Raw genomic sequence first — 17,075 nt, 5'->3', positions numbered from 1 at the left:
CATCGAGCGTCATCCACGCCCATCAGTCACAGACTGTTGTTGCTAAGCTGTCGCAAAAGGGCGGGCGGCGAATGCCCCTTGTCGAGCGGGAAACCGCGCGGGGCGCATGCGTCAAGCGGAGAGATATGATCTCAGCCCTATGGTCGTTCTTGCCCCCAACCCGCTGAATAGTTACACCGTCAACAGCATTTTCGGCGAATCAGGTTGTAGAGAATTGGGAGCCTCAGGTCGATTACGGACGACGATTCGTTAGCTCAGATGGAGGGGAAAAGGACAGCAAACAGGTCGCGGGCGCAAATGCTTGGCTGGCGTTTTCTCTGTTTCCCCTCTTTCGAATTCCAGGCACCTGGATTTCTGAGGCTTTTCTCTCGGCTGCTTTCAGTCTTCATTCTCAACTCTTAGTGTGCTTCTAAACTGTTGCCTTCTTACTACTAACTGTTGGGAGCAATCTGAGGACGCACGCTTCGTCACCGTCCTATCGTCCTAATAGTCTTGGAACGGGACCGCCCAAGGCAGCATCGTTAACTTCCTCCTATCTCGGCTCCATATCGATGTCTCTCGGTGTCGGTCAGGTCAATCGCAAGGCAGCGGATTACCAATGCCTGCAATGCCTTCAGGGACAAGATATAGCTCGATTGGGTTCAGTGCTTCTTTCCCAGCACGTATTCGCCTCGAAAACCACTAAGCCAGGCCTTGAGATCACACTGGTAGCATTGTAGCATTGTAGCACAAGCGATCTGAGTCATTCTTTTGATTCCGCAGAGACCTGCTCTGATGTCTCATTTGCCTTGTTGGTTGGTTCTCATGTCCCGACGGCCAACTTGCTTTCATCTATCTGATATGGGGGTATTTGATAAGAGTGATGCGACTCCGTCTCTGGAATTGTGACCCCCAATGGCTGTTGCTAGTGTACTCTACACCCAAGGGAAGCGATACGTTGTCTCTGTTTGCATGGTGCGCGTTCAATGTTGTCCTTGTGTCAATTGCCGGTCCGTCCCCCTTATAGAGCTAGAGGTCGGCCCCTGTCCCGTGAGGCCCGCCACGAGAAGGGAGGTAGCTATCATGAACAATATTATGCATCCTCAGTAGGCTCAGTTGCGCGAAACCAATTGAACTGATCGTGGGGAACACACAATTGAGCTTCTTTTATCAGCGAGACTGGATCCGACTGCTCTCTGGGGTAAGCCCCCTTAGGTGGGTTTGTAATCTGGACGGGTTTCGCAGGGCCCGGCTGCCGGACAGTCCCGCGTCGTTGTCCCGGTCCTTGACTGGTCGGCGTCAGGGGTCGTGTGAGTGGTGGTGGACGGGGCGTCGGGGTTCGCGATGGGAGGGAAGACTGGGTGTTCTCCTGGTGTGCTTGGCTGCTTGGACCGAGGCAGAAGAGTAAGGAAAGCAAGCCTTTTTCGCTTGTCCGTCGAGCCTCAAGATGTGCTGGATGAACAGGACGGTAGCTCGAAGCAGACTTCTGATTGTTTCTCGGGTCTCGCCGACTGTAGGTGGCCATCACCCTTTGTTTCTGATGTCTTGTATAGACTATGTAATGTGCTGGGCGCGCGAATGTTCAAAAATAGGCCCGATACCTTGGTGGTTTCTTTTCCAGGGGGAGGAGTATGGCAGTCAATGCCCTTGTGTAAACCTGTCTATTGCTTAGTATTAGTCAATACGTGCGTTTCGATATGGACGAGTCGACGCAATTTTGAAGTTCAGTGGATAAAGACGGGCTTGCCCCTTGGGTTCGAACAAGGCTGAGAGCGAAGGCCATTGTTTACCACAAAGAAAGGCACCCGAAGCCGAGTTCCCCAAAGAATCATCTTGTCGTTGGGGAGAAGAACGCCTGTCAATGACGTCTGTTGGTTTTACCGTCCAAGATTGCTCGTGTAATCATGTACTACGAGCCAGTCCAACAGACCTGATGCCTTCGAGCCGAAGAAGCAACTGCTCAAACCCGAACAACTTAGATCAGAGGATACAAGTTTGTGTAGTATACATGTAAACCAAGAAATCTCCCCAATGTTCTTTATTCTGAGTTCAGGAACAGCCTTCCCTTTCATGACAATGGCATTCCAAGACATTGCTCGCGTCCACTGAACAAAGATGAGATGCTTCGAGAGCATAAAAACCAGACCTTGCCCGGTGTTGGGCCTGGCAAGCTTCACCAACTCTTACAAGCCTCACTGAAAGTCGTGCCAGGAGCAGGTCTCGTTCGTGATTGACTGTCGGTGTCTGCTTACGGACCAGGTCAGTAGATCTCGCCCCGCTTGTCGGCCACCCTGAGCCATCCCACCACCAGTCCTATCCCGTCCCTTCCCTCAGCCGCGTGCGGCGGGAGCAGTGTTAGGGGGCAGCAGAACAGCCCGAAGCTGACAATGACTGATAACAGAAGACATGGCTTCATCGCCATGTTTGATCGGCCCTACTGCCCGATCCCCCACTTCTATCAGGAGACCTGGTCCTACCTGAGCGGCAACACTGCCGTCCTGACCAGCCTCCCCAACGTCCAGGCCGCCGCCCTTAAAAGAGCCAGGAGCATGAGCAGCCCGGCGTTACCAAAACCCGGCCCGGCATCGCTTGGCAAAGGGGAGCAAAAGCCCTGTGCTGGGGACGCCCCCATTGAAATGGAGACCCTGAAGAGCAGCAGTGCTAGCACCAGCAGCGCAAGCAGCACCAGCAGCACCAGCACTGCAAGCAGTTCCATCTCGCTGCCCTCAATCAGCGACACTTCCGCGTTCACCCCCTTCCGGGAGATGGTAGGCACGGCTATATCCCTAAGCTCCAGCCTCCCTACCGTGCGCCCAGCCCCCAGCCTGACTCGGCAGCCGACGCCACCACCACCACAAAACCGGAGGCGTCCCATCACCGACCGGGTGTCCATCCGCAACGGCATCCGAGTCATACAACAGATCAAGGAGGTTGACGTCGTCCCAAAGACGCCTCCTCCCCCGGCCACAAGCTACGACGGCCTCCGCAGCTGTCCGCCCACGTCGATTCCCGACAGGCCCGGCACCTGGAGGCCGTACCGGGGCCCGCTGCGACGACCGCCGAAATTGCGACGCGATACTCGTAGCGTACATGACATGGCGACATGAACTCTTCACAGCTCAGGTGTGAACTTCAAAAACCTTACCAGACTGCAAAGCCCCCGAGCCCAAGCACCATGATGCTCCTCCCCCCCCCTCCCCCAGATATGACTTAGCCAATGGCCCCACCACCTCTTCCAAACTTCCAAATGCTGATCCCCAGTTTCCCTTGATCAACTGTAACGCTCATTATTGTGTCGATCCGGAGAAGTGAGGTGTGGAAGTGTAGCCTTGCTCGTAGCCATATCCCCTACTGAGGTAGGTCTGCAGCGGATAAATGAGCTGGGGCCTGCCGAGTGTTGTAAGTTGTGACTAGAGCAGTTAGTCCCGAATATACCTTGCCTTGAATGACAAGTATCACCCCAAACATGGTGTACTGTACAGAATCGCAAAAGGCACAGCCTCCATTAAAGAACCTAGTACTATCGACCCGTCATGTAAAATTTCCGCTACGCCATGGAGATGAAAATCTGAGTGCCTCATCTCCTGGGTATCATCCCTCCACAATGCCCAAACCCGTCCGCGTCCTTATACGAGCCTCTCTAGTCCACGGTGCTGTGATATATCGCACTATATCGTCCGACTCCCTCGGCGGCCATCGAACACCGACGCTTTCTATTGGAGCTACTAGAAGCTATCCACTCATTCGTCGTCGTCGTCGCTGTTAGCCAAAACCTGCCTCCTCCTCTTGGCAGCCGGTCTGCTCAGCGATACGCTGTCGTCAGAGTCACCATCGTCATCATCATCATCCAATGATATGGTCGCTGACCGTCCTCGGTCCAAATCCCTTTTCTTTTTGGCTGACACGCTCCTAGCCAAATCAACCAGGTCAGGCATTTCATCGTCACTATCCTGCGTTGGGCCAAACTGCATCGGCTCAAAAAATGGCTTGTCTTTGACAGCCTGACCACTTTCACCGGCCTTCCGGGCGGGTATCAAGTGTCGTATGCTGAGGCCGGAGGACTGCGGGGTCATGGGATCGGTTGATCTCTGCTGTTGGGCACTGGACACGAATACAACCTCATCATCGCCAACAACAAAGTCGGCGAGATCGGCACCGCTGTCAGAATCTTCCGGCTCAAGCATATCGCTAGTGCGGGTGCAATCGTCACCAACATCTTCCAGTTCGTCACGGACTCGCTTGGAAGGCCCTTTGTTTCGCGGGCCGCGACCGCGGTCTCGGGGGAGTCTGGGAGTCCTCTCTGTATCTGTGGTATCATCCTCCTCGTCTCCTTCCTCATCTTCTTCTTCACAGTCATCGACAAAAGCTGGCGCTGCTCTACCATATCTGCTCGCCTTCTTGTAATTGCTTGTGTGTCGACTCTTTTGCTGTTTTACAGTCTCCGCATCCGAATCATCTGCAAAGGGCTTGACGGGTAGTGTCCGCCAGGATGATGTGTCTCTCGTGCCATATGGACGTGCCTGACGCTGCGACCGCTCTTGCGAGTTACCCAGCACCTTGAGCAGCCTCACACACCTCTTTGTATAGTCTCCGTGCTTTATGTGGACGGTAGGCCGGAGCACCCTCTGCATGGCGGGGTATGCATCGAGCCTCAGGTCCTCGATATGCTCAAATCTGTCGTATGAGCGCAATGGCAGGCTTTTGTACACTCTCTGGAAAATATCGGTCTGCGACTTGCTCAAAAGGACCTTGTCGAGTTCGGGTATGTCGACGATAAAATCGGTCTCGACCGGCTTTTTGGAAGCCTTTGCAACTTGCTTAGCTTGCCCTGCGGGTCGGCCAAGGGACGAGGCCTTCATAAAGCCCGTTTCCACGCCGTCGGGCATATGGAATCTCTTCTTGGCCGGCTTTTTCCTTAGCCCGGCCGCGGTCTTCTTGGGCTCTGGGAGGGACGGGTCCTGGGAGTTCTCAATGGGTATGTCAACAAGTCGCTTTTCGACGTCGGGCCTGATATCGCGCGGAATGATTCTCGTAGACAGATCGTGCCGAAATGTGAAGCCGTCGCCATTGCAAATGAGTTGCTGCATCCTCTGGTAATTATCTTTTGCTTCTGCAAACTTATCCTTCTCCTTGCCTTTCATTAGCAAAAGCACAATGTTTCCAGCTCTCTTTCTGCCCGTGCGACCCATCCGTTGCAGCATACGTATCGGCGATGACGACGCGTCGTAGCAGATGATGAGATCGACCTGGCCAATATCGAGACCCTCTTCGCCAATGGAAGTAGCGACGAGGACATTGAAGCCGCCGCTCTTGAACTTCTCAATCGTTTCGATTTGCTGCTTTTGCTTCATCCCCTCGCTTCTCTTCGAGTCAGCTTGCCCAACAAATACGTGGGCTTTGATAAGCGGTTGACGGTTGAGAAGGCGGACAATTTCTTCGGCGCTATCCCGGTACTCGCTGAAGACAATGGCCCGGGTGCTGGATCCCTCCCCCGCATCAACAAAGTGGTTGACGAGTGCCTCACAGAGATATGCCAGCTTCGGGTGGCCATGGAATTCTTGCAACTTCATCCAGCCCTCAATCATAGACATCATTTTCTGAAAATTTTCATCTGCGAGAAGCTGGCGTTTGAATTTTGAGCCCTGCCCGGGCTTGCCTTCCTCTGTCGCACGGAACTCCGCGAGGTTGTTGTAGAAGGGCTTGATGCCGTGGAAGTTCAGCAACTTGATTGCATGGGCCAGGCTCTGAAGAATGCCAAACACGGCCATCATCATGAACTTTGTCCCTTGATTTACATGCCTGCCCGGCCCGGCCATCCATTCCTGCCTGGATTTGAGGAGACCGTAAGTGGTCAGGCTCATGGGATCTCTGCCATAGTAGATGTTCTGGGCGCTTAATTTGTCTACCAAAGGCTTCAAGGCCTTCGAAAACAGGTCCCTCACCTCCAACATCTCGTCCGAGGGATCAAACGTCACCGTGTCGATGCTGCGCGAGTGGACATATTGCCGAATATCGATAGATTCCTCAGTCCTGATTTCCACGTGGGAGATGCCGAGGTTATCAATGACGTCCTGTACGCCCTCAACTGTCGACCCTGGGGTCGCTGTCAGGGCGAGCACCCGAAAGCTTTTGGAAAACCGTCTGATAAACTCGACAACCTTGACGTAGGCGTAGTCGCCAGTGGCGCGGTGAGCCTCATCAATGACGAGCAGGACGATAGATTTGGGCTCGGCGTAGCCTTTGGAAAGGTCGTTTATCAGGGTCTGGGGGGTCATGAAGAAGAGCCGCTTGTTCAGCCACTCTCCTTCGCGCAATCCCGGAGGTGTCTCTCCCGTGAGGAGCGTCGCCTGAGACCGTGGTATGCCGGCAACGTTGAGACAAGCCTGGACCTGCTGGGCGGCCAATGGCTTCGTGGGCGCCACAAAGACTATCTTGGCACGCTTTGTCCAGCGATAATAGTTGAGCATGACGGTGGCGGCTATGAAGGTTTTACCCAGACCGGTGGGCAGGGCCACGAGTGTGTTGTTGAAAAGGCCATTCTTGACTATGCTGAATTGATAGTCGCGAATGGGGCCCAGATTCAGAGGATACACCCAAGTCGCCAGTTCAGCATGGTTGAGTTCGTGGTGAGTCGGGGCTTCGGGGGGCAGGTCCGAACGGAACGGGCGACTGTTAGGCGGCTGCGATGGGGGTGGACGCTGACCTTCTCGAAGAGTGCTTCCCCACAGCGTCGTTTGTCGGAGGTTCTGGGTCTGTGATGGCTGTCTCTGTAGGGCTCGAGAAGGGACAAGGCTGGGTCTTTCTGCTGCGCTCTGGAATGCATCGTCTGAATCTGAAGTTTCTAGGGGTCTCATTCGGCTCCTGTTGTTTGCGGCAGTCGAATGTGGCGCTCCAAAAGCGCGGGGACGAGGCTGAAGCTGCGCTCTTGCAGAGTTGCCGCTGTCGGTGGCGGCCTGTATTCGGCTCACCCCTCTGGGAAGCGCTGTCGCGGCTGCGGCGGCGGCGGCTGCAGTATCCGCGGCCTGACTGAGGGCGAGGATCATGTCCTCATCGAGGGTATCGTCAAATTCGTCATTGTCCATTGTTGCTGTCCTTGTCCTTGTCCTTGTCTTGGGTGCTCGTCCTGGAATGCACGGACCATGAATAGGAGTCCTGGACCATAAATAGAGATAGAACAAAGGACGGAATGGAAGTAATGGAACGAGATTAGACGGAAAAAGAAGTTCTAAGTGGCAAAACCAGCAGCCATTTCTGTCCAAGCTGTATTTTCAAGCTGAGTAAATCTACTGTTAATCACAGATTCATGACTCTTGCGCTAGTTGAGTGACGCTTGCCCGGGCCCTAATGGGGCCAGCTCGTTGATGTTAATGTTCGTTATCAGAAAACGCGATTTGAGCCTCATGGAAGACGCGTCGAATCACCTGATCACGTGAGTATCTGCCAAGAGTTTGTAGGCCAGCTGCTCCACTTATCCACCCGGGCGCTATTGTGATTGGGTCTCCATCACAAAGATGGTGGGGTTTGTAGCAGACAAAGCCCAGAATCAAAAAGCGCCGGTAACTTTGAACTGCCTTCTTTTTGCCTGCTCGACGACCCTTCACCCCATTAACTACCCGGCTCCTCGCCGCAGCGACCGAAGTTTTACGGAATCAGATCAGGCAAAACCCGCACAATCAGGCGAACTAAGGTTTCAAAGGAAATCAAGTTTCTTGCGTCGATCAACTGCACAACATGGCCCCTCGTGCTGGTCGGCGCGGTGCCGGCACTCAGAGGGGTGGGCCTGGAAAGCCTCGCGGCGGGGGAATCACGAAACAGCGAGGCACGCCTAGAGTTGATAAAGATGGCGATGTGGCAATGGATGTGCCTGTAAATGCACCAACTGGTCCTTCCGGAGGGCGTGGACGTGGGCGCGGCCGCGGCCGTGATGGATCGAGTCAACCATCCACCAGGCTCGCGCAAAATATCCAAAGCTACCTTGGCTCCGACGGCTCAAAACCACAGTTCAACAAAACAACATTAAAGATCTTCGGGCTCAAAAACAGCAAGGCTGCCAGCAATGCTGATGGCGGTGTTCGCTCGCTTCTCGAGTTTCTCGAGCGGAAGGCTTCCAGGGAAAAGACCATCACGCTTGGCAAGGTATGTCGTCCAGCATTTATTTTAATCGACACACGGTAACACCGTACAGGGAACACTTGTTGGTGACTGTGTCTGGGTCAAAGCCAGCAAGGCCGACGCGCCCAACCTCATACGTCTAAGCGGATACACGTTTGCCGGCGCCGAGTTGACTATCGAGGAGACCCAGGAGCCAATCCCATCTACCGACGGCAAAGCACCCCGGGCAGCTACCAGTGAGACAAAGCAGAAGTTGACGGCTGTACTGGCCGCCCGCTACAATGCTGAACAGAAACTGCTCGACCTCTCATCCCTCGGTACCGACGAGACGCTGAAGAGCTTGGGCACCTTCGAGTCTCAGGCCCTTGCAGAAAAATCCTTCAAGGCGCTTGTGCACCTTGCTGGCTCCGAGTATAAGGATCCCGAGGAAAGGAGAGTAGCAATCCAGGCTGTATCACTTGCTCGGAACGACATCCGGGATGTTGAGGAGGTCTATGCGCTGGCAAAGTCTCTTCGGCATTTGCGCCGACTCGATCTGAGCGGCAACAACCTAGAGAATTTAGCAAAGCTATCTAAATGGCGAGACGAGTTCCGCTACTTGGAGGAGCTCCACCTCGCGGGCAACCCCGTCGCGAACCAACCGAACTACGCGGCCGAGATGGTCAACTGGTTTCCCTGCCTCCAGATCCTGGACGGCCAGCAGGTCAGAACACCCGAGCAGGCGGCCGAAGCGCTCAAGGCGATGAGTCCGTCTCCGGTTCCGCAATTTCCTTCCAACGTACGCGACGGCGACAACGGCGTTGCCGGCATCTTTCTTCGCACCTTCTTCCCGCTATTCGACAACGACAGGTCGGCTCTTGCCGCGCAATTCTACGACGAGGACTCGTGGTTTTCTCTTGCCATTATCGCATCCTCTGGACGTGACCTACCTTGGCAGAAATATCAAAAATTTTCCCGGAACGTTCAGAAGCTCGGCAGCCGGAACCCGGCATCACTGCAACGGCTATTCACAGGCGGAAACTTGATCGCGGACCTGTGGAAGTCACTTCCTAATACTCAGCATCCCAGCGTGGACCAACCTGAGCAGTGGCTAATCGATTGCCACACCTTCCCCCATCTCGCCGATCCCAACTCTCTCGGTACTGCCGTCGGTCTCATCATCAACGTCAACGGGCAGTTTGAGGAAGCGGATCCGGCCGACGGCCTCCGCGGGATACGCACCTTCTCGCGCACTTTCATTCTCGGTCCTAGCAAGATCGGCGCTCCCCATCCATACCGCGTCATTAGTGATGAGCTTACACTTCACAAATGGACGCCCCAGCCCGTTCAGGCGGTCCAGCCAATCCAGCCGGTCCAGCCAGTTCAACCCGTCCAGCCCAATGCTCTGCCATCGGATGCTCTGAAGGCGCAGCTGATCATGGAACTCTCGAAACGAACTGGCATGAACGCCCAGTATTCGGAAATGTGCCTAACTGGCGCGGCCAACTGGAATTTTGACATGGCCCTCAGATCGTTTGAGGAGCAGAGGGCAAACTTGCCCCCGGCGGCCTTTATTTCGCCTGCTGCCTAGGGTGTACTGCAGGCATAACTAGCGACATGTATCGGGGTTTGAGCCTCGCATACGCGGATACTCCGGTCAGCGTATAGGAAGTGGAAAAGAGGAAAAGGGGAAAGGAGAAATGGGGAAAAAAAGAAATGGAGACGGGACAATCAGCGATTCCGATTTGATTCTCCTAGACATGTAACAGTATACGGGAACGGAAGAGCGGAACGGGGATTCACTTTTCAGATTGCTTTATGATACCAGGAGCGTTCCTTTGGAGCGCTGACACAGGCATGGGAGGAGTTGTTGAGATGCTTTTTTTCTTTTCAGCGGATGGGCAGCATTGTATCATCAGCGATAGAGCGGGTCACGATGGTTGATTTAGGGCTAGGGAGGCAGTCTGTTCCGTAGCGCAAGTCATGAGTAAGTCATAGCGTACCTGTTTTTGCCACATCTTGTTGGACGACCCTGTGTTGTGAATGCTGATCGCAACTTTTGTCGGCGTGAGAACTTGACTGTCGTTATCACCAAGCGCAACGGTACAGACCAATGGCATCCGACGGCTGGCCAGGGAACTTGTTAAGGAAAGGCTGGCAGTGACCGAGACAGGAACCCGATTGATTTCCACCACTTTTAAGGAGGGTCTCTGTCCGGTGACCATTTGGATGAGCCGCTCAAAGGTAGGCCGCCAGATCGCTGACCCATGCGATTGCGATGCGCCAGACCATTGCGGAGGGCCACCGGCAGCGGGCGCTTACATAGGCTCGCAGTAAAAGGGGGGACCGATGGCATCACACAAACCAATCGATTATGATTTGTGAGTGGCCCTAGGACGGTGTGCAGGCGGCGGGCGGTTCCCTCCCTTCCCTCCCGCGCAAATCGGCCGCTGGCTGCCGGGCTCCCCGCATGAGGCCCCAATGCGATCTTGCATTGTATTCCCGCCGAAGGGACACACACATGGATATCACACAAAGTTGGAATGGGCACGTCGTCATTTTGTAATGGCCCATTTTTCGCCAGTTGCTTGCTTGCTGCCTCCACGATTGGTGACTGGCGCCGGAATTTTGCGACTTTCCTTAATTTGTGCCCGGCGCGTAGCGGGCACCATTGGCGGGCACGCTTTTCCATCAGATCTCACCGTGGTCAGGAGTACTGTGTAACTTGCCCCGACTTTAAAGTTGAGGTGCGTTTTCCATCTCACCTCCGTACATTAGGCTTGCAGCCGGAGATCGCGGAGGCTAAGGTACTGTACGATCCATGTGCCGGGCTATGGTGTCGTCCCACTAACGTAAGACCTGGTTTTGGTGTGGTGCGATGACTGTTGGTCAGCCTGCCAGGTGCCTTCTCACGAGTCGCTTCCATGCAAGGGAGAAGGCGTGCTGACTTGTAGTAATGGTTCTGTGATCCTCTGCAATGGGATGCGATGTCTAGGCAGGACATATATACCTGCAATACGTGGGCGACAGACTGAGCTGTAGAACCGCGGGTTGAGCATGAGCATGTAGTGTAACTAAGGGTGATATGTACCTCAATCCGATAATTGCCTGTCATTCCGTGTCCTATGCACATTGTCACGGCGCAGATCACCGTGCCTTGATCATTGATCAAGGCCGAATAGCTGGGTCACTTCAAGTTCAGTGCTCACTGGGCGGCTAACAATACCTTACTTTTACAGTATAAAACGGTGTGGCCAACTTGACTTCAATTCTGTAGCGAAGTGACTCCAGGAAACGTTAGGTAGTGTCGGCCTTTGTTATGAATGTAGCATATGGAGGGGACAGAATAATCACATAGAGAAGGACTGGCCATCAAGAAACCAGCGGCGCAATTGCACACGGATGTCGCCGTCGACATGCGAGATGGAGGCAAACTTGCAAATCGAGCCGAATCCAGTTCTACGGTCCGAGGGCCTTGACGTTAATTACAGCATTTCCGGACGCGGTTGTCCTGTATCCACCGTACCGTACGAAGTACCTTAGGGGTCCTGTTCGTTTCGCAGCCACCGTGGGCCTTCGTGTCTTGGCGGGGCAAAGGCACACGTTCCTCCCATTTCTGGTTAGCATCCCCGGGCACTTTCCAGATTCCAGCGTTTCAGAGAAAGTGCGAGCCCATGTTCGCTGTCACTCTTGCAAACAGTCGCAAATGTGCCAGCGCCGTCGCATCGTTTCTCTCGGAAAAAATCCTTCAAGTGTCACCTTTGCTGAGTTTGACAAGCAATTTTCCCGCGATAGTACCGACGTACCGACATACCAGGTATGTACGCACTTACACCAGAGGTCGTCGAGTGATGCTGTCACTGCTGTGCTAACTTGGATCGCGACAATTTGCCAAGATGCCACCGACGCGCTCATATCGAGCTTTATGTGATTGGAGCCACCGTTAGTATCGTATCGTAGCGTGATACGGCCGACGGACAGCGAAACGAAAACCGCCTCGGCTTGTCCAATCTCTCGTCGGTTCTGTCTGTCCTGTGCCTCCAGTGCCCCTTTTCCAAGCCCTCCTCCTGCTCAAAAGCCCCCAATGTCCCATGACACCTGCCGCTACCTCGATCAAGTACTGCAGTAGGATGGGGCTGGGAGGTAACTCGCATAACGGGGCTACAACTGAGCGTGGCAGGCTGGTCCCTGCTTGACCCCATTGGCGTTCCTGATTCGACCAAGCCCCTGGTTCCCATGCGCCTCAACCCCAGGCCTGACAGGCCTGTAAGGTTCGTTTCCCCTTCCAGGTTCTCGTGCGTAACCTTAGCGGTGGTCTGTTTGACGGTCACCCGATGTTCTCTCTCGGTCGCTCTCCGCCGTCTCCCCTCGGTTGCCGTTTCCCCCTCTTGCAGTGCTGTTTCTCCCCTGGCGCCAGGTTTTTTCGTGTTTCCGCATGTGAGTGTGCCTTTGTGCAAGAAGTCGGAAATCACTTTGTAAGGGCAATTGAGAAACTCGTCCGGCACGATTTTGCAGTTTGCCAACAACTCTAAGCAATCAGCTGAAGAACGCCTCATCATTCCACCATTCCACCATCGTCTTGCCGCTGCAGCTTTGCTGCCCACACAGCCCCGGACCTGACACGGCGTGGGCCGGCAGTGCCAGGGGTACGCAGGAGACGCTCTGTGCATAGCATTCCACAGCACCTTCTGTTCCCCCCCTTCGCCATTCTGCGACGCGAAACCTCCAGGTCCAGAGGAAACCTTTGCTGTTCCCCGTCACGATCGACCGCTTGTGTTCCGTCTGTTTCCTTCCTGTCAACGACCCAGAATTCGTTCTGTCGATCACCTTTTTTTCTCCGTCAACCAGGGCCGGCCCTCAAGCTAGATCCGCATTTGTCTGTTTCTCTTCTCTTGAGGGTTGTCTGCCAAACCCGGCACCGCTTGTCCCAGGGTACTTGCAAGAGTTCGAATCAAACACATCTGCGTCATTTCGCTCTTCTTACCCGAGGCCTATCTCTAAACCCGGCATGTTTCGAGATAGTCCCAGTTGATCTTTCCATCACGGTTTTCTTGCGTTTGGACGCTGTCCACTGAAAGGGAAAGACGACTCGCTCGACCACCTGGAATCCTTTTCACGCCAGAGTCGACATGACTTTCTAATTAGGACGTTACTATCGAGGACCGACCCTCTCTGTTGTTGGAGGAAACGTCTGCCTGAGTTGCTGAGCTCGTGATTAGCGAGAAGGCGGCGACCATGCCTCTTCCTCAACCAAAGACGGCGTTGAACAACGTCTGTTCAGTCGTCTTCAACAACACGCTATACACATACTCGGCCGATGCATTCCAGTCGTTGCGGTTAGAGCCGGGGGCCGAGTGGGAGGAATTACCGCAGGGCGAAAAGGTTACAGGCGCTGTTTGCGTGGGTTCAACAACAGGTACTCCCGAGACGTCGGCCCTCTTCATTGTCGGCGGGACAGGAGGCCCTGCCGGTTATCAAGGCCTGCAAAAATACACATATGCGACGGGACAGTGGGAAACGATACCATTGTCTCAGCCTGTGACGCAGCAGAGACTGGGACACAGCGCCGTTTATCTCAACAGCACAAATTCGATTCTTATTTATGCCGGCAACCAGGATGGTTCGAATTCGCCGTCATCCCAGACGTTCACGATTGGTGCGTCGGCGCCATACGAAATTCGCTCCTGGGATACTTCCCCTCTGCCATTAACGAAGCCGCTTCTGCTGCCCTGGTCTACTAGCGAGGCGGTCCTGATCGGGGGAAGCGCCGAAAACAAGCAGGTTTTTCTTTTTAGCGTAGAAAAGAAGTGGGTGGACTCTGGGACGTCCCTCGTAGCGCCGCTGCCGAAGGATGCATCGGCAATTCAGGGCGTGCTGATGACGGGCGACGATGGGTCAAAGACTCTCTTTACTTTTGATCCGACAGAGTCGCCCAACAAGGTTCAGCGAACAGTTTTGTACAGCGGCCCGGGGGTGCCAGTCCCGAATGCAGCGCCAGTGCGCAGGCGGATGGTGAGGAGAAGGGAGGTTGGGTCTGGGGCCATGGAGAAGAGGCAGTCTGAGCCCTTGACGCTTAACAACTGGCCGGCCTACAACTCTACCCTAGCCCCAACGACGGCCAGGAGTAACTATGCTCTCGCCCAGGCCCCCGACGGTACGGTTGTCATTGCAGGCGGGAACGATGAGGATGTGCTATGCATGTTCAATCCCAAACAAAACAGCTGGGAGGATGCAGAGTCGATGCTGGGACAAGCTAGAATCCTCTCAGTGGACACCTCATCGACATCCTCGGCAGTCTCGACAACGACGACGGCATCATCAACCTCATCATCAATATCAAGTGCCACATTCACATCTGCATCCGTTAGCGCTAGTAACGCGGTAGCAGTCACCGAAACACCATCACCAACCGCCGCCCCAGCAATCTCGGGCAATTCTGGACCGGACGTCAACACGATTCTAGGTGCCGTCCTGGGCGGCTTCTTTGGGCTGGCCATCCTCCTTGCTATTGTCTACCTTTGCATCCAGAGACGGCGGAAGCGACAGGCTCACATGGAGGCTGGCCACATAAGGAGGGCCAGCGGCGTATCCTCGAGTGAGAAGGACGGAATTGGCTTTGCCAAAGACAGTCTTACTCTTCCCCAGGGGCCTCCTGGCGTGTTCCGCGGGCACCAGCCTCAGGGCTCGCAAAGCTCCTTTTCGTCAATGGCGATTTTGATGGGTCGCGCAGGCCGGGAGAAGTCGGTGCCACCCGCTCTCAGCCGCAAGGGGAGCAACGAAAGCAGGCGCGACTCATCCGACAGCATCCTTAAGGCCTTCAAGAGCAGCATCAGCAAGCCGATTCCCCAAGTCAGTCAGCCGCCGACTCAAGATGAGAAAGCCGTCGCCTTCGGACGTACCACGGCGGAGCCAAGACCACGAAATGTAACGGCGGGCGACAATGTTCCGGACAGCACGCGTCGCAGCTCCGGATGGAACAGGTACTGGTCTGGCGGCTCAGCATTGAATCTCTTGGGATTCGGGAGCGGGAATCGAAACAGTAATGGCAACGGCAACGGCACCAACAGCGTGACGAACAATTCTCGGCCAACGACGCTGCTAGGCTCGGACGCGAGTTCGCACTACAGCAACCCGCACCGCATCACGCAGGACAGCGCAACTGTCCCGCCCTTGCAGTCCTTTGAGCCTCGGCTGTCCCTTAGCCGCGTCACTTCGTACAGCCCGACCATCGCCGTGTACAACGAGAAGCTGAAGGAGGGGATGCGGGGCCAAATCGAAACGCAGCGCCCGATAAGTGCGGTAAGCGAAGGCTCCGCGTCGGCATATTCCAGCGGTATCCCCGAGTCAGTCCACGACGCATGGGACCCCACGGCAGCAAACCAGCCCTGGGGCGCAGACCGGGCTCTCAATGGCTACACAAGTATCTACTCAACCCATCTCACACCTGCCTCGCAAAACCCGAGTCGCTCGTTGAACCCGCCGCCCCGGCCGCCAGGGGAACCTCAACCGCCGGTCCGCGACGACATGAGCTGGCTCAACCTGGGGGGTGGCTCATGAGCGTGCGAAGGCCTCAATAACTCACTCTAATGCTGCGTTTCCACCGGCCCATTTCCATTTTCCCTCGCTCGAGGGTGCTATTCATATATCAAAATCAAGCCGATGCTTCACTTCTTGTTTGATACATACATGTACACAAGTACATCTCGGCGCTGGTTTGTCCTTCGTTTGGCACTGGCATCATCGCGAAAAAAACCAGCATTGCATGGCGACCCGGGTTCGGTCACAATTTTGCTTTGCATTCATCTTGCCCTGGCATCGACATCGTTGCCACGCAAGCTGGCTCTCCCTCTCTACTACTGTCAACCGACCACAGATATCAACACCAACATCATTTCTCTTCTGAACTTTTTTTCATCTGCCTTGTTGGATACCATGTAACTCTGGGAGTTTCTTACACTGTTCCTTCATCTATTGTCTCTTTTTCTATTTATGTCCCGCACATACCGCGGTAATTCGCCTGGCATGTATGTACGTATGTGTTGTGGAGCAGGCCACATGCGCAACAACAACGCAGACATGCTATTGAACGCATCACGAGTTGGGCGGAAAAGGGAGAGAGGGCTGGGGAAGCGCCTAGGGGGGAAAGTACCTGAGACAACTGCGCTGTTGTTTGTATCTAGATCCTGCCGAGACATAATCCGTCTCTGCTTGTCAGCTCTCGTGTCGGCCTGGGACTGTAGATGGTAGTTTACTGAAATACCCAACCAAAATCATTATGAAATGTGTGGTTCCAGTGGCTCGGTTCAATGCTGCTGTGATAGAGGATATTGTCTCGCTCTCGATGTGCCTTGGGGCTGGGATCCGCCGATCCGGTCCCCTGTTACGCTACACCACACGTGTGGATTTTATCGAATCCTGCCTGTCGACGAGAAGGACCTGCGAAATTGGGAATATACACATGGACTAAAGCAGAGACATAGGACTTACGACGGCCCTGAAGCTCGGGTCGGTGTCTCATATAAACCAGCCATTACTTCGTACAGTCCATGCTGCTGGATTATAGCATTATATAATCCATCCGTCTTCTCTGGGGTATTTCCAACAACCATGCGCGTATATATCACACTCCACACATAATCCAACCGATTCCACCTTATGTGCCTCCAGAGGAGAGCCATCCCAGCCGGCTCCCATCCCACCCCTAAAAACCTGCCACCCTCCATCGCCCTACTTTTTTTCTCCCAGTCCCAGTGTTGACAGATGGGTCACACATGCCGTATATAAATAGATGGACAGACAAATAGTGTACCTTACCTTACCTCACACCACCACCACCAGCACTGCGTCGCGCCTAGGTATAGGTAGCCAGATAGCCTCCGGCCTCCTTATAACCCCGCCCAAGAAAGAAACACTCCGTGACGCCTCTCTTAGACGGCCTCTTCCTCTTTCCAAGTATGAGAACAATAACCAAAACCATTGCAAATGTCGGCCATGCCATTAGCCAA

At 54.5% G+C, this 17,075-nt stretch overlaps 6 protein-coding genes across 6 annotated transcripts; 4 read left to right on the top strand and 2 right to left on the bottom strand.

Moving 5' to 3' along the window:
* Positions 1–895: 895 nt before the first annotated feature.
* Positions 896–1,680, bottom strand: N656DRAFT_212318 (uncharacterized protein). The gene has a single exon (XM_064808910.1). The coding sequence runs from the start codon at positions 1,502–1,504 to the stop codon at positions 1,073–1,075; it is 432 nt and encodes a 143-aa protein (XP_064668119.1). The 5' UTR covers positions 1,505–1,680; the 3' UTR covers positions 896–1,072.
* A 535-nt stretch (positions 1,681–2,215) lies between these two features.
* Positions 2,216–3,160, top strand: N656DRAFT_781787 (uncharacterized protein). The gene has a single exon (XM_064815643.1). It carries the CDS (start codon positions 2,367–2,369, stop codon positions 3,084–3,086), a length of 720 nt encoding a protein of 239 aa, XP_064668118.1. The 5' UTR covers positions 2,216–2,366; the 3' UTR covers positions 3,087–3,160.
* Positions 3,161–3,244: 84 nt separating this feature from the next.
* N656DRAFT_781786 (P-loop containing nucleoside triphosphate hydrolase protein) lies at positions 3,245–7,338 on the bottom strand. The gene has a single exon (XM_064815642.1). It carries the CDS (start codon positions 7,020–7,022, stop codon positions 3,720–3,722), a length of 3,303 nt encoding a protein of 1,100 aa, XP_064668117.1. The 5' UTR covers positions 7,023–7,338; the 3' UTR covers positions 3,245–3,719.
* A 372-nt stretch (positions 7,339–7,710) lies between these two features.
* On the top strand, positions 7,711–9,661 carry N656DRAFT_800058 (NTF2-like protein; the record flags this gene model as incomplete). Its single annotated transcript, XM_064817961.1, has 2 exons — positions 7,711–8,115; positions 8,165–9,661. The coding sequence occupies 2 exons, from the start codon at positions 7,711–7,713 to the stop codon at positions 9,659–9,661; spliced, it is 1,902 nt and encodes a 633-aa protein (XP_064668116.1).
* Positions 9,662–12,168: 2,507 nt separating this feature from the next.
* Positions 12,169–13,225, top strand: N656DRAFT_212259 (uncharacterized protein). Its single transcript, XM_064808909.1, has 2 exons — positions 12,169–12,545; positions 12,617–13,225. Exons 1-2 carry the CDS (start codon positions 12,307–12,309, stop codon positions 13,143–13,145), a joined length of 768 nt encoding a protein of 255 aa, XP_064668115.1. The 5' UTR covers positions 12,169–12,306; the 3' UTR covers positions 13,146–13,225.
* Positions 13,226–13,305: 80 nt separating this feature from the next.
* Positions 13,306–15,627, top strand: N656DRAFT_713806 (uncharacterized protein; the record flags this gene model as incomplete). The annotated part of the gene is made up of 1 exon (XM_064811922.1): positions 13,306–15,627. One exon carries the CDS (start codon positions 13,306–13,308, stop codon positions 15,625–15,627), a length of 2,322 nt encoding a protein of 773 aa, XP_064668114.1.
* Between the last annotated feature and the right edge of the window lie 1,448 nt (positions 15,628–17,075).

Source organism: Canariomyces notabilis (genome assembly GCF_033297395.1).
Source record: "Canariomyces notabilis strain CBS 508.74 unplaced genomic scaffold N656scaffold_19, whole genome shotgun sequence".
NCBI classification, from domain to species: Eukaryota; Fungi; Ascomycota; class Sordariomycetes; order Sordariales; family Chaetomiaceae; genus Canariomyces; species Canariomyces notabilis.
Note: the sequence above shows the minus strand (reverse complement) of the source record. Positions and strands in the feature narration are given on the sequence as shown.